Genomic DNA, 23,098 nt, shown 5'->3' on the forward strand with positions numbered 1-23,098 from the left:
ACCAGACAGAGTTACCATCCCTGCACTCAAGGGAGCATAGAGACAGCGCTGTCCATACTCTCCCATGGGTGCACTGCTCAGTATGGACTGGGAGGAGGTGGGGCGGAACAGGAGCACAGGGAAGAAGGATGTACCCTGAAGGGATGGAGCAGGGGGCATGTTCCCCTTGTGAGCTGAGAGGCTGCAGGAGGCAGAACCCCGGGGGTCCCCTCGCAGGGGTACAATGTACAGGGCAGATTTTCTAAAAAAGCTCAGCTCCCATTCAGACACTACGTTTTGATGGCTAAGAAGGAGCCAACCTCTTTGGCAAATCTGGACTTAAAGGCATGCTTTAACCCGGGGCGGGCAAAGGGCCTGAGGGCCACATCGGGGTTCCAAAACCATATGGAGGGCCGGGTAGGGAAGGCTGTGCCTCCCCAAACAGCCTAGCCCCCACCATCTCCCACTTCCCGCCTCCTGACTGCCCCCCTCAGAATCCCCAACCCTCCCCTGCTCCTTGTCCCCTGACTGCTCCCTCCCGGGACTCCCTGTCCCTAACCGCCCCCTGGGACCCTACCCCCTATCCAACCGGCCCTGTTCCCTGTCCCCTGACTGCCCCGCCCCCTGACAGGCCCCCTGTCCTACTCCCACGCCCTATCCAAACCCTTCCCCCCCCGCTCCCTGTCCCCTGACTGCCCCCGGGACCCTAGGCCCATATCCAGCCCCTTACCATGCCGCTCAGAGCAGCAGGACTGGCAGCTGCGCCGCCCGGCCGGAGCCAGCTACGCCACCACGCTGCCGGGCAGGAGCTCGCAGCCCGCCGCCCAGACCGCTGGCGACGCAGTGTGCTGGGGCTGCGGGGGCCAGAGGACAGCAGGGGAGGGGCCAGGGGCTAGCTACCCCAGCCGGGAGCTCAAGGGCCGGGCAGGACAGTCCTGCGGGCCGTAGTTTGCCCACCTCTACTTTAACCCTAAGCCACGTTTCTCAACCTTTTTGATACCAGGGACCAGCTTCCTCCCTTCCTAAACTGTGTCAGGGAAATCTCAGGGACTGGTACCAGTCCACGGACCAGTCATTGACAAACACTACCCTAAGCAACCACACAGTCTGGCTATTATAATTATCGTCCTCCTTTTCCTTTCCCCTTCATTTATTAAGCCATGTCCTTATTTAGATTGTATGATCTTTGTGGCACGGGCTGCGTCTGCTATTATTATTACTTTTGGCAGCTGCAAAATAAACAATCATCCAGCAGGAGACATTGGTTCGGGGTTTCTGAGGCCTCCAGCCAAGTCTCTTCCAGCGTCCTGCTCAAGAGAGGAAAAGGGAAATGTGTAGCTCATTGAAACATTGCTTCGTTTGTGTGGCTCACTGAGAAAGTCTGTGTCCATCCGATAACAAGACTTCCTGAATCCCATACAAAGCTGACAGAGATGCATTAATATTGACAAGGGCACAGATTGTGTGCTGAAGTTTCTGTTGTTTCTGAATTGAGTACCCAACCTTTCTTAAAGGGATAGTACAGAGCCATTTAGGCCCAAAAAATAAAATCAGGTTTTTTTCAATATTTATTTCTAACATTTTAGTGAAAACTGCCTTTTTTTTTTTTTTTTTTTTTTGAGATTAACCAGTCTTCCAATAAACTAGCAATTCAAACTGCCTAGTACCTGAGAACCTGCAAATGAAACTAACCGGAAAGAACCAGAAACATATCTTTCTTAGCCAATCTGAATTAAATGAAAAATGTAAAGAAGTGTACGTTTAAAACCGAGAACAAGAAACAGGCAGGGAGGGAATATTTTTAAAAACATGGGCCAGATCCTGAGCTGGTTTTAAAATGATGTAGATCCACTGAAGTCAATGGAACTATGCCAGTTTACAGCAGCTGAAGATCTGGCAGCTAGCAGTTTCCTTTTCAAGACAAGATCAATATTAAAAGAAAGCATTAGTGAAAGCAATGAAGCACCAGTACGTACCAGTGTTCCCTTGAATGTCCTCTCCCTTATTTAGCGTGGGTGATTGGCATGAAAGCCTGGAGCAATTGGTGTCCTGACTTGACGGCGGCTGTACAGAGGCACCTGTGAAGACAAGTCCCCAGTCTATGTGGCTTGCATCCGAGCGTGACCGGTTATGCCCTGGCTTGAAAGTGGAGGCTTCCTCGTTCTGCACTAGGATATCGTTCACAGAGCGGGGCCTGTCTCTCCTCCGCTGACAGAGATTAAAAATCTTAAAAGTCGAGGCTTCCCTTTGCTCCACCCAGGAGAGATTATCCGGGGCTGTCTCCGTTTGCCCTGTAAACGGATCTTTGGCAGGGAACGCTTTCGGAGCGTTGGCTTCCAAGAGGCCATTTCTGCAGCGTTCCCAAATGAGGCTGCTTTTAGCTGAAGAAGTGATGTTTCTCAGGTCTCCGCTGTCTGTTATCTGATTGAATACTTCATGTCCTACCAGCTCAGGAACCTCCTGTACCCCATACACCTCGGACGGTTGCACAACCGTTTCCAGCTTAGCATCAAAACTATTGAAGAAATCTTCAGTCACCTCCAAGGCCGGGCTGATGTCATCAACTTCTAATGCTTCCATTGCTCGTGTTGCTGGAAGGCCTGAGTTGTCAGTGCTGGTTCGGGAAGATGCTGCACAAATGTCCAGGCATAGAGGATAAAGATGCCTTCGGAAAGCTTGTGGCTTTCAACAGCCACCAAAGCCTCTGGTGGCAAAAGCTGTTGGTATCGGAGTTTGACTTCAGATGCGCTGCTTAACTGCCAGGTGGTAGGATGCCAGGGATGAATTGCTCCTCCACAGCTTTTTGCTGAGTGTTAAGTTATTTACGCAGATCCTGGGAATGCGGTTAAGTTATTCAGTGTAACCAGTTCATGGCAATCTGGAGTTCCTGTAAAGCAGAGCACAGCACCGTTTTAATAAACCCTCTTTCATTCAAGTGAAGCTGTTTAATCACCTGATTTTTCCCACCGTCATCATCCCCTCTTTCCTTTCGGCATCAAAGTTCCTGTGTACAAAGTTTCCTTACAGGGCTTCTGTTGTCCACTAAGTGGGAGATTACTTGTTATCACTTTTTGAATTAGAACCTGTATAGAGGAGGGTGGGGCACCAGATAAGTGGGAGCCAAGGTGATACCATTTATTAGAACAAGATAAGCTTTTCAGAGCTACAGTGAAAGGTGTTCTTTATTAGCCTTCTGCGATACGGTGACCTATGGAACGCTTGGTGCAGGCTTCTATGAGGATATGAGGGGACCTAAAAAAAACCCTGGGAGACTTTAGGATGTGAGTCGTTCCAGAAACATTAAGGCTGAACTAAGTTGTGCTGAGAATACTTTGCTATCTGATCCTTATTATAAATAGCACAGTGATCACCTGGCTAAAGAACCAGGGCTAAGAGGCTAACGCTGACCTGGACTCTGAATTCTTTCCTTACTTTCTGCACTCTCCCAGGGCATTCGAGAGACAAAGTGGGTGAGGGAAAAGCTTTTCTCTGTCAACGGAAGTTGGTCCAATAAAAGATATTACTTCACCCCACCTTGTCTCGCTAATATCGTAGGACCACTAAAGCTACATCAAGACAACCTATCACAGGGCATGTAAAACAGTGGTGGAAACATAAGAGCGTAGCAACACAATGCTAAACAAAATCCAGCATGTCCAGAGGCGTCATTAACCAGCAGACCATCACCTCTGGGCAACTGGCTCTGATGTCTCTGCGAAGTGCAGAGGCAGAGAAGAGTTTTGAGGCCCAAACCTGCGAAGCGCTGAGATGGGAGCTGAGTGATCACGGCTCCTCAGCACTCATTCCGGTACAGTAAGGGGCTGCTCCATTCCCAGGGAGTAAATCCCCGTCTCCTCACCCCTGCTGCTGTGTCACCCATCTTGAACTGGGGCTCCACTCACTATGCTCCTGTTGTTTGGGGCAGGCACAGCTAAAATTGATCCAAATCAATCAGAAACACACCTCTATAGATTCTTGTCACCATCTGTGGAGGGATTTCTATTAGTTTGAGTGCAGGCCTCTAGATACTGTATTTAGACAGACCTCACTAGTGCTGGAGGAAGCCAGTGTTGACACTGAACTTAAGAGGTTTTCCAATAAAACTAAACACAAAATAGTTAAATGTTTATTTATTTATTTTTGAAAAACTCTGCACTATTGTGTGCCCTTGCCATTTCAGAGGCTGCTCCCCATAGGAATATAAAAGTCCCCTACTGCTATCAGCTAGAGCAGTTACTCCTTTAGCCAAACTGGTTGAAGCTCGACTTTTAATGTAGCAGATCCTGCAGCTGCTCCATCTTAATAAACAGAAGACAATTCAATTTGTTCAGAACAGAGGGGAACGAACAGTCTTATACTGGGGAGGGTTTGTATTCCCCAATAAGTCGGTTTCCACCCACGGTTTGCTCTACTGTGGCAAATAACTTATTTTACTGTCCAATAATACGCAGCCTTCCATCATCTTTGCTATCTGGGTCTTAGTTGCTGCAGTTCAGAAATGGTGGTCTTTGTAAAATGCTTTCCAAGACATGTGCTTTAAAAACAAAAATATGCATAACCACGGTAACTTCAAACCTTATCCTGTTTTTTCTCGGCAGTGACTATGGTCTTCAAATCATCATGCTTCAGACAGCAGCTTCAAATAATATTGCCTTGGTGCATATTAACTACCACCCTGTGACGGGCAACATCAGCAAGAAGAGCATTGGCTCACTGATTTGCTAGGCTGCTTCTGACTAATTGAGTAGAGATGGGGCCGGAATCAAAACGGTGAAGCTGAACAAAATGGGTGTAAAACGGTGTCAAATCAGAATGGGGGGTGTGTAATGGTCCCTCTGCACAGGTGTCAATGGCTAACAATGGCCAAGCAAAGGACTGATCCAAGCCCACGCTATCCCCCTCACAGTTTTCATTCTGGGTCAGACCCAAAATTGTAAGGAGCCAATTTGCCATTGCTAGTTCAGGTGTAGCTCCCGTCTTAAGGGAATAGCTGACACTGGGAGATTTCCAGCATTTGGGGCCCAAATCTCCCCAAACCAGCTTGTGAGCTTCCAGTGCTGTCAAAACTGAACCTGAAACCTTATTCAGGCTTGAACCAGAACACCAGACCCTAGCCTGATCCTAACCCAGATCTGGACATCAACTCTGTGGTCCATCTCTACAGCTTGAGGAAAATTCTGGCTCCACTGAAGTCAACGGGAGTTTTGCCATTTGTGACAGATGTGGCGATTTCCTAAAATATCTGTGGGAGATCTCACTGTGTTAAGTTTATGTATCATTCTGGGCCAGGGATTGTATGTAATTTCATGGGGGAGCATGATCACAGCCCTCCGGGAACTAAGAACAGTGTGTGGGGTGGTGGTGGAGCTTATGGGGCTAATTCATTCAGGTTTTGACACCTCCAGAGAGGTACCCCCACCTGAACAGGCTCCCACATACTGGTTCACACTGGATTCTCCAGAGACCAACAGACAGAGAAGGGACTTTTGGATAAATACCCTGAGTTTAAAGTGACTAAGGGCTTTCTGTCTGGGGGGGACCACAATCCTTGTTGAAGGACTATAAGTAATTGGCCTACTGTTGGGTGATCGCCGATAAGCTTATTAGCATGCTTGTAAGTTCTTTTACTGGTTTACTATGTTTTCTCTGTAAGGCTTTCCCCTTAAGAATAAATGTCTTTGCTTAGAAAGGGCCTTGTGGTGACTTATAACTGTGGCACTTAGGCTGTTTGTAGCCTCTGAGGAGAAAGGGAAGCAGGCCTGCTTAAGCAGTCTGGTTTGCTGGGGAACTCACAGTGCAAGCAGGGCACTGTGCAGCCTGGAAATACTCCAGGCAGGAAGGAGAGGGGACGCAGGTCTTCACCAAGAGAGTGGGGAGCTGGGAGCCTAGAGTGTGTGCAGTGATCCTGAACTATGACACCATTGACTTTAGCTGGGCTGGGATTTCACCCCTCATTTCACCACTAATATGCAGCTGTCTCTGAAGAGGAGGGCAGAAGCAACACAGAGCATAGGTGCTTATTGACCGCTCTCTGCCCCAAATCTCCTCTTGCAAACCAACAAAACAAGAAAAGGAGTACTTGTGGCACCTTAGAGACTAACCAATTTATTTGAGCATAAGCTTATGCTCAAATAAATTGGTTAGTCTCTAAGGTGCCACAAGTACTCCTTTTCTTTTTGCGAATACAGACTAACATGGCTGCTACTCTGAAACCAACAAAACAAGAGTGGCTTGGGATAACTGGGCAGGCACCATGCTCAGTGCCTGGACAGCACAAAGCAGAGCAAGGAGTAACTTCCATGGGTTGCAAAGGGAGTTGCATTTAGAACTCCTCAGCCAGGATAAGCACGTGAGCAGAAGGCTTTTGCATGGGAGAAAACAAACGGAGGGAGAATAAAGGGCTTCCATAGCTGTAACCGACCCACCCTCAAACCCTTCACTGGCATTTCTTTATGAGCGATAGCTCATACCAGGACTGCTTGATATTCATTTACAAATTTGCAGTTAGTGTTAGCTTGGGCAGAATCAGCACTGAGATATAGTCAAATGCCAAACAGTGCAAGTAACAGGCTGGCCCACACAAAGAGGCCATTTCACCTGCGTTGGCAGAGAACCCAGCCTTGCTCCCACTTGATGGATTTAAACAATCTGAACAGCAATGATTGGAGAAGGGCTTGTGACCTGTACGGCGACATTTCAGGGGAAGACAAGGGGCAACAAAACACACTGTCCCTTTGTCCCCTAGTCTACATCAATACAAGACAAATCAATCAGCGTACCCAAGAAATTGTACACTTTCACTTAGCAGGTTTATTACCAAACACTGGAGACCCTGTTTTATGGGGCTGCAAGTTTGTCCTGATTTTGTGGGATGAGGATTATCTCATGTCACACAACCTCCCACATTCTTGTAAAGCCACGGGATTGTCTCCAAAATGATTTCACATTCCGGAAGCACATGGTGATACTGAGTCACATGGTGACAGGATGATGGGACCACCTTGGGATACAGTATGCCCTGCACAAACTGTTATAAAAGGTCACCTCAGTGGGGAGTGGTTACCCCTTTCTATAGAGTCTGGGGAGTGCTTCCTTAAAGGATGAAAAGTGCTACGTAAATGCATAGCAAATTATCAGTAGTGCTTAGATACTACACTGATACGTCCTCCATAAGAATACCTTACATAGGTTACATCTGTCAATAACGAACTCTAAGAGTTCCACTCAGGCTTTTGCATTTAACTTGGATCAAATGAAACTAGATTCTGGTACCCAGATAAACAAACACAGGAATAGGAGGGGTCCAGAGACAAGTGACTCAGAGTCCATATGAAGAGAAAGGGAAGAGAGTAATACTCTTTAGTTAAGGGAAGAGATGAATAAAAGAGGGTCTGATCAAGGCATATAAAATAATGAATGCCATACAAAGAGTCAATAAGGCATTCCCATTTATTCTTCATAATACCAGAACAAAGGGAACATTCAATTACATTCAAAAGCAACACAACTAAGACTGACAAATGATGGGAAGTACCTAACCTGTGGAGCGCCATGCTACAAGACCTTGGCAGCGAAGAGGCACTTTAGAATAATTTACCAAGCGGGTTAGGAGTCTAAGTGCCACTGAAAGTCAGTGAGACTTGAGCTCCTAAGCCATTTAGGCACCTTAGAAATTTTTAAGCTAAAACATTAGTAGGGATTGGGAATTTTGATAACTTGGCTACAGGGAAGTGCTGAGTGTCCCCTCACATCTTCCCACCCCCCGGAAAGCTAACAGTCTCCTCTTTGCAGAGCTCCTCTGTCTAGCCTTGCAATCATGAGTAGAGCCCTACCAAATTCACAGTCCATTTTGGTCAATTTCACGGTCATAGGATTTTAAAAATCGTAAATTTCATGATTTCAGTTATTTAAATCTGAAATTTCACAGTGTCCTAACTGTAGGGATCCTGACTCAAAAAGGAGTTGCGGGGGGAGGGGGGGAGGGGAGGGTCGCAAGGTTATTGTAGGGGGTATTGCAGAGCTGCTATCCTTACTTCTGGGCTGCTGCGGCTGGCGGCGGCGCTGCCTTCAGGGCTGGGCAGCTGGAGAGCGGTGGCGGCTGGCCGGGAACCCTGCTTTGAAGGCAGAGCCGCCGTCAGCAGCAGCGCAGAAGTCAGGACGACCTGGTACGGTATCGTCACCCTGACTTCTGCGCTGCTGCCTGCAGAGCTGGGCCCTCAGTCCGCAGCCACCACTCTCCGGCCACCCAGCTCTGCCAGCAGCAGCGCAGAACTCAGGGTGGCGTGGTGCGGTCTTGCCACCCTTACTTCTGCGCTGCTGCTGGCGGGGTGCTGCCTTCAGAGCTGGGTGCCCGGCCAACAGCCGCTGCTTTTCAGCTGCCCAGCTCTGAAGGCAGCACAGAAGGGAGGGTAGCAATACCACAACCCCCCTAAAACAACCTTGGACCCCCCTGCAACTCCCTTTTGGGTCAGGATCCCCAATTTGAGAAACACCGGTCTCCCCCATGAAATCTGTATAGTATAGGGTAAAAAGCACACGAAAAACCAGATTTCATGGGGGGAGACCAGATTTCACGGTCCGTGATATGTTTTTCACGGCTGTGAATCTGATAGGGTCCTAACCATGAGAGACCAGATTATAACCTGTCACCAGGATAGGACAGAATATCACCCATCCTGCGCCACACAGGGTAATTTTGGAGGGAAATTCTATGTTTACAGGAAAAGGAAGGAAACATTTTTTTCTGGCAGGCTGTTCCTTTCTTTATGGCTGCTGCTGGAAGCTGGAACTTTAGGAATGGAGTTGAAGGGATGGGTAAGTAGGCCGAGGGCATGACTGGGCTGCAGTATTTTCCTACAATTAGAATAATATGATTTTGTTAAAGGGGTTTTTTTTTTAAATATGCTTTTTAAAACTTGACAGTCCAACTGTAAAATCCCGAGTAGCAGCATTTCACTATCAGGGACACTGATTTCTTTTTCCCCTTAAAGAACACTCAGGCTCAAATTTTCAGGATGATGCACAGGGATTTAACTGCCTTGCATTGCAAGCGGACCCCTTAGGCACTAGAGATCTAAAACAGTACAATGTTGTCTCATGAAACCTTGTATTTACATAGCTCCTTTCACCCAGGCACTTTACTAACTGCATATCGGGATCACCCACCTACCGCTGAAAAAAAAAGACCATTTAGAAATAGACTGCTTGCCACATCAGGAACAGTTATTTTAGAAGGGGAAATACAGACTAACTCCTTCAGCTCAAGCTACAAGGGGGAAGACCAAACGTAGCTCCCGAAACTGGGCCAGTCAAAGCCAGATGAGGGCACAGCCACTATAAGTCTGTGCCTTAGGACCCAGCTCCCTGGGTCATGTGATCACATCAGATTCTCAGCTTCCATTTAAAAATAAAAAAGGATGAAGTTTTTAGCCTTTGCTTTTTTCAAAAAAAGCTTGAAAAAGTCACCTGGGTTTAACTGATGCAGCAGCCTCTGCCTGAGTCTGCAGACAGCCTGAAACACATCTGAGACGGGTGACCTGTCGCATGCATCTCAACGGGAGCTTCAGTGCAAGGTTCTCTGCCAACACTACCCTAGCAGAGCATTCTGTGTGGCGGGAGAAGAGAGAAATGGGTCTCTGCCCACCAAAGCAAATACAACCTGGTTCCTGGGGTAAATTCTGGGGCCCTTCTTCTTCACCACTCTAGGTGGAGGCTAGGGCCACAGTGTGGGCATGAAGCTGTCTGCAGGGCCCTGTGTTGTGGTGTGCCTAAGGTCTGGATTGCTTTAATCCAGGCCTGGGCCAGGACACCCTAACTCTTACAAAACATGCCATGGGATCTACAAGTATGTCTCCACAGCACACTAAGCCCAGATCTGTGGAACCCAGGCTTGTGGATTTGGGGTTTCCAAATCCATGCTGGTGCGTCCACATTGCGTTTTAAACCTGGCTTTACAATTGCTGGACCTGGGTCCCACAAGCCCGCTAATGTGTCTGTATGGCACTACACCAGCCTTCTGAATCAGGTGTGTACTTGACCTGCATCTGTGCTGCAAAATGGACAGGGCTTGGATGCGAGTTGCAGTGGGACTCAGGCTCTCACCCAGCTCGCTCACACGGTCCTAGGACCCGGGTCCTCAGTGCTTAGTGACCTGAGTCAGACTGATCTGTGTGTGGACAGAAAGGGGGCTTGGGCTCAAAACTGAGTCAGAGCCTGGGCTTGGGAGAGTGCAGTATAGACACGTCCTATAGTGACAAGAAGTGACCAGGGCCTTGGATTCACTTCTCATCCAAAAGAAGGATTGACACCTCTTTTGCTGTTTTCAGAATCTGCACTCCATGACTCCCGAGATTCAGGGCCTGTCGGCCCTTAACACCTTATGTTCTTTTCCATGAATCGTGCTCTCAGCTATTTCAGTCTGTAACTTTCCTTTGAGGAATGACACACCTTGAGCAACTAATGCACAGATTTTTCTCAGGACACCTTGCACTTTTTGCAGCTACCAAGATTTTTAGATGGCTGCATTGGGTCAGGTGATCAAAATATTATCCAGAATCTAAATTAGCTGTATTTTGGTCACTTGAAATCCCTGAGAACCATACTTATCTGTGTAGCAGCACTGTAGGGTCACTATCAAACTAGTTAGCTAGCAAGACAGATCAAGTCACTTCAGAAGTCACTTTCATGATTTCAGAGAGGGAGTATATTTGACTGGTTAGAGCGGTGGCTCTCAACCTGTCCAGACTACTGTGCCCCTTTCAGGGGTCTGATTTGTCTTGCGAACCCCCAAGTTTCATCTCACTTCAAAACTACCTGCTGACAAAATGAGACATAAAAATACAAAAATGCCACAGCACACTAGTACTGAAAAATGGCTGACTTTCTTATTTTTACCATATAATTATAAAATAAATCAATTGGAATATAAATATTGTACTTGCATATCAGTGTATCGTATGTAGAGCAGTATAAACAAGTCATTGTCTGTATGAAATTTTAGTTTGTACTGACTTGGCTAGTGCTTTTTTTGTAGCCTGTTGTAAAACTAGGCAAATATCTAGATGAGTTGATGTACCCCTTGGAAGACCTCTGCGTACCCCCAGGGGTACCTGACCCCTAGTTGAGAACCACTGGGCTAGAGTAAAGGTCTAGGCATTAGGATTCCTGTGCTGTAATTTCAAATCTATCACTGACCGGTTGTGTTTTGACAATAAATTTGTGCCTCAGTTTACCAATACTTACTTACCTCTCAGGGATTTTGAGGATCAATATTTACAAAGAGTTTTATATTTAAGGGATGGAAGATGGCAGAGAATGCAAAGTATTAGTGCATAGCACATTGTTTTCCCAGTTCTATCCACGCTGCAGACCAAATAATGCCCCCAAAAGCAGATATTAATCGTTTGTAGTGGAGTAGTACCTACAGCAGCGGTTCTCAACTTTTTCTTACACAACCCCCTTTATATCGGGATGAGCCCAGGATACCTCTCTCATCTAGGAGAGACGCCGCTCCCATCCAGCAATATGAGAAGGGCTGGATGGTGGCAACCCCTAGTTTGAGTACCCCTAACCAGCAGGCCTCAATCAGGGATCAGGGCCTCACTATGGAAGGTGTTGTACATACATATAACAAAAGGAGAGCCCTTGCCGCAAAGAGCTTACAATGTAATGCAATGTACTGGGAATCGCAATTACATGCACTTATGCTGGTTTGCTCATTGCGAGTCTGAATCTGTAAAGAGAACTTCTGCCACTTTTCCCTATTCACTACAGGTTGCTTGAAGGGAAAAAACACACAGCCAGAATCCTGAAGTAATTTGAGTACAATAAGGGACAGCTGTCATAAGGCAATTTTAATGCATCAGCCTTAACATGGTCCCTTTCACGATTATATGAAATAATTGTTGGATTGAGTATTTAAATATGTTTTTGGGGGATGGAAGAATCGAGATCACGCCCCCCCTTTCATGTCTAAATGGGAGGTGAGTCCCCAAACCTTCTTCTGTTGTAACATGGGATTAGAGCATGAGAAAACACTAGTATATGGCATTCATCTTTCTTTAGATCGGGTGGCTTATTAGATTTTGGGCCTTAGAACAGCTGCTAGCCCCCTGGTCTACCAGTACTTTTTTCGGCACTGGTCAGCGAGTAAATATTACAAGCCCTGGTCAATCTTTGCACAAGGAGAAGAGTCTCTAAACAACAATTTTTAAAGTACTTGTAAAAATAACAACTTCTCATTATTAGTTAAGCACTGGAACTGGTTACCGTGGGAGGGCGTGGACTCCTTGTCCTTGGGAGGTATTTAAAAACAATTAAATATCTGTCAGTGTGTAGAGATGGACTAGGTCAGTGGCTCTCAACCTTTTCAGACTACTGTACCCCTTTCAGGAGTCTGATTTGTCTTGCATACCCCCAAGTTTCACCTCACTTAAAAACTACTTGCTGACAAAATCAGGCATAAAAATACAAGTGTCATGGCACACTATTACTGAAAAATTGCTTACTTCCTCATTTTTACCTTATAATTATACAATAAATCAATTGGAATATAACTATTGTAGTTACACTTCAGTGTATAGTATACAGAGCAGTATAAACAAGTCATTGTCTGTATGAAATTTTAGTTTGTAGTGACTTCGCTAGTGCTTTTTATGTAACCTGTTGTAAAACTAGGCAAATATCTAGATGAGTTGATGTACTCCCTGGAAGACCTCTGCATACCCCCCAGAGGGTACGCATTTACCCAAGTTAAGAACCACTGGACTGGATGACCTCTTGAGGTCTCTCCAACCCTACATTTCTATGATTCCATAATATAAATCTGAGACATTCAGCTGTCCAGGAAAAAAGCTGGGCCCAGTATAAGAATTCCCCATAGTCCAGGTTACACCAGTGCCCTAAATACGTACTTTACAGTATCATATATATTCTGAGACAATGCACCTAATAATTCTAGGAGAAGCTTACAAGAGCCAGAGCAAAAGTATTCTCAGTCAAGAGCTCTTGAATGCTGGATAAGCTAGCAGAGAGATAAGATTGATCTTAAATTAATCCAGATTACTTACTTAATTTCATGCTGCAAAACCTAACTGTCTGCTAGATCCCTCCTGCCAAGAAGAGTGACAAGGAACACCCATGCCCACACATACAAAACAACAACAAAGACAGGTTTCAGAGTAACAGCCCTGTTAGTCCGTATTCGCAAAAAGAAAAGGAGTACTTGTGGCACCTTAGAGACTAACCAATTTATTTGAGCATGAGCTTTCGTGAGCTACAGCTCACTTCATCGGATGCATACTGTGGAAACTGCAGAAGACATTATATATACAGAGACCATGAAACAATACCTCCTCCCACCCCACTCTCCTGCTGGTAATAGCTTATCTAAAGTGATCATCAAGTTGGGCCACCCCCCCCCCCCCCGGATGTTCTGGTTAAACTTGGATTTGTGCTGGAAATGGCCCACCTTGATTATCATGCACATTGTGAGGAGAGTGGTCACTTTGGATAAGCTATTGCCAGCAGGAGAGTGAGTTTGTGTGTGTGTGTTTTTTTGAAAAAAGGGGGTGGGGGGGTGAGAAAACCTGTATTTGTGCTGGAAATGGCCCACCTTGATTATCGTGCACATTGTGAGGAGAGTGGTCACTTTGGATAAGCTATTGCCAGCAGGAGAGTGAGTTTTTGTGTGTGTATTTTTTTGAAAAAAGGGGATGGGGGGGTGAGAAAACCTGTATTTGTGCTGGAAATGGCCCACCTTGATTTTCATACACATTGTGAGGAGAGAAGTACTTGTGGCACCTTAGAGACTAACCAATTTATTTGAGCATGAGCTTTCGTGAAGTGAGCTGTAGCTCACGAAAGCTCATGCTCAAATAAATTGGTTAGTCTCTAAGGTGCCACAAGTACTCTTTAACAACAAAGACAGTCTCCTCGAAGCTGGGAGAGGCAAAGAGCAGAATCAGCCATGATGACCTCTATGGATAACACTAGGTAAATCTAAAGGGCAGTATTGAGTGCTTAGATGCTACAGAGCTCTAGAAGTAACTGAGAGAGCTGAGGGGTGGGATCCCGTTAATAATGACATGTACCTGTGCAGCTGGCGGGGTTCAAAACTATATATTACCAGCAGGACAGTGGGGTGGGAGGAGGTATTGTTTCATATTCTCTGTGTATATATAAAGTCTGCTGCAGTTTCCACAGTATGCATCCGATGAAGTGAGCTGTAGCTCACGAAAGCTCATGCTCAAATAAATTGGTTAGTCTCTAAGGTGCCACAAGTACTCCTTTTCTTATATCCTGGGGAAAGTTGATGCAGCTCTGCTGTCTGATGGAAGTAGGTTGATTCATGCTTGATAAAGATCTAGCCCAGTCCCTTTAAGCAAGAAGGTTCCCAGAGCATTCTATGGACGTGACAAACTGTACTACATATCTAGAGAACTCTTCACCCATCATCACCGAACGTAATATTAGTTAATAATTGGCACCTACAGTACACCGGGCTTTTAATTTTCCCAGCACTTCGCAAACATTCATGAAAATGCAGCAACCTCTAGGGTAAAACATGGATGCAAACAGCCCACGGCAACAGCGCGCAACAAGCACAGTGCACAAAATGAGGTGAACATGACGGGCAATGAGCAAACATGGATCATGTAAAGCTTTCCCCCACCCCCCGGGACAGGTTTGTGTACAGCGCTCCAGAGATCTTTATCACACAGCCTGGCTGACTCCCTTGCCCTACAGCAATCTGACACATACTTCCCTCCAGGCCGAAGAATGCCCTGAGAAATGAGTGGCTGCATCACTTCCTGCTGGCTTCACGGGGATTAGCTGTTTGAAAGCTCTCCAGCTGGGCGGTGACCCTGGAAAGGAGCAGGGAGTCTGGGCAGAGATGGAATAGAAGGCAAAGCAGCCTTGCAGAAGGGCAGCCGTATAGCAGGTTTTCCAGCATGTGTGCACACAGCACAGCAGCACGTGCCCCAAGTCAGAGGAAAAAAGCTAAGGCCCCAATCCGGCAATGCATTTAAGCCTGTGAGTCACCTCAGTGAAGTCACGAAGCACATTGCTGGACTGAGGCCTTACGCAGTCTGGCACTGATTCAGCAAGGCAGTGAAGCACATTCCTACCTTCAAACACATGAGCAGTCCCGCTGCCTTTCAGCCGGATGACTCATGTGCTTCTCACTAGGCACGTGTGTAAGTACCGTGCCGAATCAGGGCCCTAATGAACACTTACTGTACATCACCATCTGACAAGCCTACACTATGCTGCAAACGGGGCCTACATCTATTCTTTAAGTGGGGATGTTGGCCTGGGCTTCTACAGCGATTAGCCCACTTGCCTCCCTGGAGTTCTACCCAGCCCCGTCGGAGGCAGACGGCATCCTGGGGGACCCTGGAGGTTGCCCAGTTCTGTTTCTTTGCTTCATGTGTGTTTACTTAATTCACATTTTGTCACACTGACCTGGTTAAAAACCCTGCACCTTCTTCCAGCCAAGCAGGCAATTCAGAAACACAAGAAGAGAACAGGCTGTGTTAGCTTCCGAGATCAGCACAAAGAGGAGTGAGCCCTATAATACTGTAGCCATCAGATGTTGTTATAGGTGATGTCACTGGGAGGACCCACGAGGCTGCAAGCACAGAGGGGGTGGTGTAAAGACCTAACTAGACATTTTAAGAGATATATTATTCTGGTTGATGCCTTTTACAACTGGATCTGCTGTGCTTGATCCATTTGTCTCCAACCAGAAAGTACAGGTGGGGGGCCGGGGGCCTCCCAGATTGCAGCTACCAATAAATAAAAGATCTTTTAAAATTAAATAATCTGCCTTGAGGTTCTACTAGAGCTGCACTCTCATTCTAAAGCCCCTCTCTCATATTTCACAGAGCTGTGTTGGGAGCCAGAACCAGTACTAAAAAATCCAATAGTACTTTTTTTCCCAAATGGAAATCTGAGTTGAAAATGGATGGAGATTACTGGACTTTCTACTCAAGTTGTCCCTCTGCTGTTGTTTGTGCACCAGGGTCCTGCTGGCAAGTGTCCCCCACCCAAGAGATGCCTGCTTTTCAGCTGAGAAGCGTATGTATGTAGGCCCAGGAGCTATTGGCACTCAGCATCTCACATATAGGCCCCAGAGCCATTGGGGATCTTTCTGGATAAAGAGCTATCCAGCATAAATGTAAAGGGTTATTATTGTAACTTTAGTATCTAGACTCCAGCCAATTCTCCTAATCAAGTACAGTACTCAAGGAGCTGACCCTGGATAATTCAAAGCTAATCACACTAAGACCTTGGAGTTCACCTGAATATAAGTGCATGTATGATTATATTAAAAAAAACGCCATTTAACAACAAGCATAAAATCATTTAAAAACAAATCTTTTCTGATTTCCCAACTAGTGAGTCCTGGCAGTGTGACACATTTATTATCACCAGAAAAAAAGAATAACCCAATGGAGACTGAACTTCAAAACAGCACAGCAACCCAACCCTCTGAGATCATGTCAACCTCATGAAAATCAGCCAACTCAGGGGGATGGTTACAACAGCACATTATTGTTATAACACCGTATTATTCCTCCTACACAGTCACAATACAGATTGGTCTCACAGTTTACTAACAAAAAAAATTACAAACTTTATCTCAAGCGATCTTTGCAAAAATTCAGCAGAAACCTGACAACAGCTGATTGACTTAAACGCAACATATTATTTGTAAGCTGCAAAAAACAGTCAGATCCAAGGAACTCAGATACAGTGGTGATGGGGGCCATATATAAGTACCTAGCTAGTGTAGATTAGATCCTTCAGCTACATTATGTAGTTCCCTCTCCCACTACGCTGAGTTTGTGATTTTTTTTAATCTGGAATTTAAAACCTGTAAACTTCTGATTCAAGAAAAATGTCACTAAACCCTAAACCTCCCAAGCTATATATTGGGGTTACTGTTGCCTGAAATGACTGACATCCTGCTCCTTCAAAGATTTTCCACATGCTTATCTTTATGCATTGTGAGTAGCCCCATTCACTTCGGTGGGACTACTCAATGGGAGTAAGTTTACATGTGTGCGTAAATCTTTGCAAGATTGGATCCTTGAATATTTGTTTTCTGAGACAAATCAGAGACAAATAATGCATTCTCTTTGCAAAACTATTATTTCACTCTATCCTATTGGTGCCACTGACCATAGCATCTAAACTAACACTATAGGTATTATACAAGGAAGGCATATTTATTGGGATTACTTAATCCTACAGTTAATAATTCTATTTATTATGTTTTGGGAGTTTGTCCCATAAGAAAGCAAAAACTTCATTGCGAAAAATAAAAGAAAATAAAATAAAACACTGCAATGCACTTCCCACCAGCATAGAGTGATGTATTTGTGTTGTACTGCAGATAGGTACAAAACTGCACAATGGAATTTGATTCTGCCTACCTGGAGCAATGAAAATTCCAGCCGAAGTCATTAGGAGTTTGGGGTGTTGCAAGGATTTCAAGAACTGCGCCTTTAATTATAGAGTCTCTGTGTGTGTGTTTGTGTCTGTTTCTCTGGCTAGATATATTGCTACATAGGTGTATGTATATATACACATCTCTGTGTGCTAACTATAAACACACACGTATTATATACACAGAGGTATGTATACATGTGCATGCATGTCTGTATACAATATATAAATACAAATATAGCTGCAAGGTGATGGGCACCCCAGGAAAACCTAAGCTAGACAACTGTCTCTCTGTGTGTGTGTGTTTATAAAACAGTGAGAAACAGCACAGAATGATCAAACCTTTGATACATTTCCTGATATGTAAAAAAGAGAAATCCAACCACAAACCCGCAGATTAACAACAAAGGGAACATTTACCTGGCCCTCTGGAACTCCAGAAAACCCACTTTGCCATTTCTTCCTAATAGATGATCTTTGCTGTACAATTACTCCTCATTCTGCCAGGACAGGCAACATATGTGTCCTGCATTATCCATCCTTCTCTCTGCTCTGTGTTTACAATCTGCCTGCCTCAGTCCCTTCTCAAATCCTTCCCTTCCACCACCGGGGAAACAGGTCCTCTGACAGCAAGGTTCCAGCTCACAGAAGTTCCTGCTTTCTGCCACTTCGCTCTGTGGCACATAGCTGGCCATTAGTCATCACTATGTGACACATAGCTCTTCTCCCTGTTTCTTTTAGTCCTGTGCACTGCTTTCATCGTCTGCTCTCTCTCAGATAATGCAATACCTATGACCGTTAGCAAAAATGGAGATTAGCAGGTGAAAAATTAACCCTCGAGGATGTCTGTGTTTTCAACCCAGTTTTCAGTCTGCGTACCTCGCTTCCCTGTACATTAACTCTATGCATCTGCTGCAATGTGTTGTGAGAATATGGGTGTGTGACCTAGTGGATCACGCACTGGAATGGGACTCCGGCGCTCTGGGTTCTATTCCCAACTCTGTTGGTGGCCTAGAACATGTCATTTGATTTCTCTGTGCCTCGGTGTCTCCATCTGTCTAATGGGGATAATGATGCTGACCTCTCCATTTTAAGCTCTATTGATGAAAAGAACTAGGTATTATTATATCATTATACAGCAGCTGTATCCATCTGTGGTTTCCTGTCGTATACTTATATTGTAAGCTCTTTGGGGCAGGGACTGCCTTTTTGTTCTGCGTTTCTACAGCACCTAGCAGAGTGGGCTCCTTGTCCATGACTAGGGCTCCTAGGTGCTACAGTAATACAAATAAATAATAATAACGTTATAAGCATATAAACCAGTGAAAGCGATAAGCAACTGAAAATGGGGTCTTATAATGGCAACAGTCAGACAACCTTAATGATAAGCAGCACTACTAGCTTTGCCTATAATAAATAAATCATCAGTTGTGCCAAGCCCCAAGTGTTCAAAATTCATGAGATTGGCATAAAAATTATGTGAGGGTCTTTTTATTGGCCTTCTATTTTTAAGCCTTTTGGGGGGAGGTATGGGGGGGGCTCACATTTTCAAGCTCTTTTCTGTGACCATGAGGGCTAGAAATTTCCTTTTAAAAAACTGAAAGCTGAGGTTCTCACACAGTCATTTGACTCCAGGAGTGGGGGCTTTAAGAAAAACATCAACTATAATGAGATTTGTGATAAGAATCCCGAGTGCCGGGAGACTCTTAGCAACTGAATGTTGCACAAAGGTATATAAATATTTCACCCTAGATTTGCAATAAGATCTTCAATTCAACCTGTTCCTTTAGGTGTTAAAAAGTACTTGTTTTATTATTTGTGTGTGTTAGGATAGAGATATTCAGGCCTGTCTGCAAAGGCCTGTACTTTAAGAATTTAGGTGTATTCTTACCACTTGGCTAGATAGAGGCATAAAAGAAAGAATCAAAATCACTGTCTGCCAGTGTAAGGTTCTTCTCTTACTGTCAGGTTTCAGAGGAGCAGCCGTGTTAGTCTGTCTTTGCAAAAAGAAAAGGAGGACTTGTGGCACCTTAGAGACTAACCAATTTATTTGAGCATGAGCTTTCGTGAGCTACAGCTCACTTCATCGGATGCAGTGAGCTGTAGCTCACGAAAGCTGATGCTCAAATAAATTGGTTAGTCTCTAAGGTGCCACAAGTCCTCCTTTTCTTCTCTTACTGTGACAGTCTGAGGCCCTGTTCTTAGGCTAAGGCCTTTGGCTAAGCAACAGAGGCAGCCATAAGCTGGGAGGCGACAGGTCACATCCTCACATTCCAAACTAGTCACATTGAAAGAAGATGCTACTGGGCTGTTAGGAATACAATCCTGTCCTGATAGTGCCTATCACCTCCAGAGAAAGGGAAGTGCCTAGAAAATGTAAAAGGAAACTTAGTTTGATAGCATCCTGTCTGACAAGAACTCACTTAACAATAGCTGGGATGTGAAATCGTCACTTCTGTATTGTTTTGTCATTATAGTTCCCACTTTGCTGTTGTTTGTCTGTATAATCTCTGTCTGGTTCTGTGATTGTTCCTGTCTGCTGTATAATTAATTTTGCTGGGTGTAAACTAATTAAGGTGGTGCGATATAATTGGTTACATAATCATGTTACTATATGTTAGGATTGGTTAGTTAAATTTCAGGAAAATGATTGGTTAAGGTATAGCAAAGCAGAACTCAAGTTTTACTATATAGTCTGCAGTCAATCAGGAAGTGAGTGGGTGGGTGTGTGTGAGGGAAATGGGAACAGGGAATGGGGGTGGGGAAATTGGAATCATGTTTTGCTAAGGGGGGGAATGGGAACAGGGACACAGGTGCAAGGCTCTGTGGTGTCAGAGCTGGGAAGGGGGATACTAAGGAAGGAAACTGGAATTGTGCTTGCTGGAAGTTCACCCCAATAAACATTGCATTGTTTGCACCTTTGGACTTCGGGTATTGTTGCTCTCTGTTCATGCGAGAAGGACCAGGGAAGTAAGTGGGTAAAGGAATAAGCCCCCTAATAGTGTGGTACACTAAGATTGCCAGCGATGGACATAAACTGAACAACCAGCCAGACCACCATAAGGCCCCTTTTAAAGATCGGTCCAAGATGGCACTTGATCTGCCAGGAGGCTACATCCTTTGGGGATTTGCCATGAGGATGATGATTTTACTTTTATTTGTTATTAGTTATTTATAGAACACCAGAGCTGGTCAAAGAGAGAGAGAGAGAGAGTGTGTGTGTGTGTGTGTGTTGGGGGAGGGGAATCACAAACAAATTTAAAATGTCAAAATTTGGATATAAAATGTAACTGAAGTTTTGAATTCCAAAATATTTTGACCAGCTCTGTATAGACATGCATGGTGCTTTTCTGAAGTTGTGATCTCCATACAGGGAAACAGACTTTAAAAAAAAAATAGATTTACTAGACTTTTATTAATATACAAGGATAGAACCATTCAAGTATAAAATGGAGCTAATTTACACTAAGCAGACCCTTACCTTAATCAGCTGACTCTAGAAGTGGTATATTTTCCACACTCTCATACAGAAATAGAATTTGTACTGGCTAGATTAAAATAGATTAAATTGGTCATTGGAAATTTTGTGGCAAAGTATGTGAACAGTGTATTTTCATTAGCTTTTGTGGTGGCATTAGGGTGACCAGGTGTCCAGTTTTCAACCGGAACATGTGGTCGAAAAGGTACCCTTGCAGCTCCGGTCAGCACTGCTGACCGGGCCACTGACTGTCTGGTTGGCGGCGCTGTGCAGCAGCCACGTGGCTCCTGGGAAACAGCTGGCATGTCCCCCCTCTGGCTCCTACATGTAGGTGCAGCCAGGGGGTTCCGTATGCTGCCCCCGCACCGAGGCCTGCCCTCGCAGTTCCCATTGGCCAGGAACCGTGGCTGATGGGAGCTACAGGGGTGCGCCTGCAGATCGAGCAGTGTGCAGAACCGCCTGGCTGTGCCTCCACGTAGGAGGGGGAACATGCCACTGCTTCCGGGAGCCGCCTGAGGTAAACGCCTTCTGGAGCCTGCACCACTCACCCCCTCCCACACCCCAACCCCCCGCCACAGCCCTGATCCCCCTGCCGCCCTCCAAACGCCTCAGTCCCAGCCCAGAGCACCCTTCTACATCCCAAACCCCTCATCTGCAGCCCAGAACACCCTCCTGAACCCCAAATCCTTCATCCACAGCCCCACCCCAGAGTTCGCACCCCCAGCTGGAGCCCTCACCCTCCCTTGCATCCCAACCCAGTGTCTCAGCCTGGAGCCCCCTCATGCACTCTGAACTCCTTATTTCTGGCCCCACCCCAGAGCCCGCACCCTCAACCGGAGCCCTCACCCCAGCCCCCTGAGCCAGCCCGGTGAAAACGAGTGAGTGAGTGAGGGTGGGGAGAGCGAGCAATGGAGGGGGGATGGAGTGAGTGGGGGCTGGAGCCCCAGAGACGGGGCGGGGCATGGGCAGAGCCTCGGAGAAGGGATGGGGCAGAGGCCGGAGCAAGGGTGTTCGTTTTGTGCGAGTAGAAAGTTGGCGACCCTAGGTGACATATTCAATTCCCAATTTAGCAAGGCATTAAGTACATGCTTAATTTAAATCCCAGGGAAGCCAATGGTGCTTTGCTGAATCATGCTGGGATTGCTTGTGTGCTGAACTGTAATCACACCATAAAGTGCTTTGCAGAATTGGGACCATAGAGTGGAAGCAATTATTGATATCCAACAGAGGAGGAAGGGGTTATGGTGAGTTATTTTTCACACACACACACACACACACACACACACACTCACTCTAAAGTAATTTATTTTAATTCTAAAGTAATATTCTACCTACGTTATATTGATGATATCTTCATCATCTGGACCCAGGGGAAGGAAACCCTGGAAGAATTCCACCATGATTTCAACAACTTCCACCCCACCATCAACCTCAGCCTGGACCAATCTACATGGGAGGTCCACTTCCTAGACACCACGGTGCAAATAAGTGCCGGTCACGTTAACACCGCCCTATACCAAAAACCCACCAACTGCTATGCCTACCTTCATGCCTCCAGCTTCCACCCCGGGCACACCACACAATCCATTGTCTACAGCCAAGCGCTGAGGTACAACCGCATTTGCTCCAACCCCTCAGACAGACCAACATCCACAAGATCTTCACCAAGCATTCTCAAAACTACGATACCCGCACGAGGAAATAAGGAAACAGATCAACAGAGCCAGACTTGTACCCAGAAGCCTCCTGCTGCAAGACAAGCCCAAGAAAGAAACCAACAGAACTCCACTGGCCACCACATACACTCCTCAGCTAAAACCTCTCCACCACATCATCAGTGATCTACAACCCATCCTGGACAACAATCCCTCACTTTCACAGGCCTTGGGAGGCAGGCCAGTCCTCGCCCACAGACAACCCGCCAACCTGAAGCCTATTCTCACCAGCAACTACACACCACACCATAGTAACTCTAACTCAGGAACCAATCCATGCAACAAACCTCAATGCCAACTCCGCCCACATATCTACACCAGCCACACCATCACAGGACCTAACCAGATCAGCCACACCATCACCGGTTCATTCACCTGCACGTCCACCAATGTAATAAATGCCATCATGTGCCAGCAATGCCCCCCTGCTATGTACATCGGCCAAACTGGACAGTCCCTACGTAAAAGGATA

General features: G+C 45.9%; 1 protein-coding gene across 1 annotated transcript in view; it reads right to left on the reverse strand.

Annotated features, from left to right (window-relative positions):
• The window catches only part of PLEKHM3 (pleckstrin homology domain containing M3), a 125,836-nt gene extending 107,860 nt beyond the window's left edge, over positions 1-17,976 (reverse strand). The window contains exons 1-2 of the mRNA XM_084643322.1: positions 17,854-17,976; positions 1,956-2,866 (exon numbers count right to left, since the gene is read on the reverse strand). Coding sequence (XP_084499448.1) covers positions 1,956-2,559 — 604 coding nt within the window. The 5' untranslated portion in view covers positions 2,560-2,866; positions 17,854-17,976. The remainder of the gene's footprint in view (positions 1-1,955; positions 2,867-17,853) is intronic.
• Positions 17,977-23,098: the final 5,122 nt, after the last annotated feature.

Source organism: Lepidochelys olivacea, assembly GCF_965140295.1.
Source record: "Lepidochelys olivacea isolate rLepOli2 genome assembly, chromosome: 11".
Classification (NCBI taxonomy): Eukaryota; Metazoa; Chordata; order Testudines; family Cheloniidae; genus Lepidochelys; species Lepidochelys olivacea.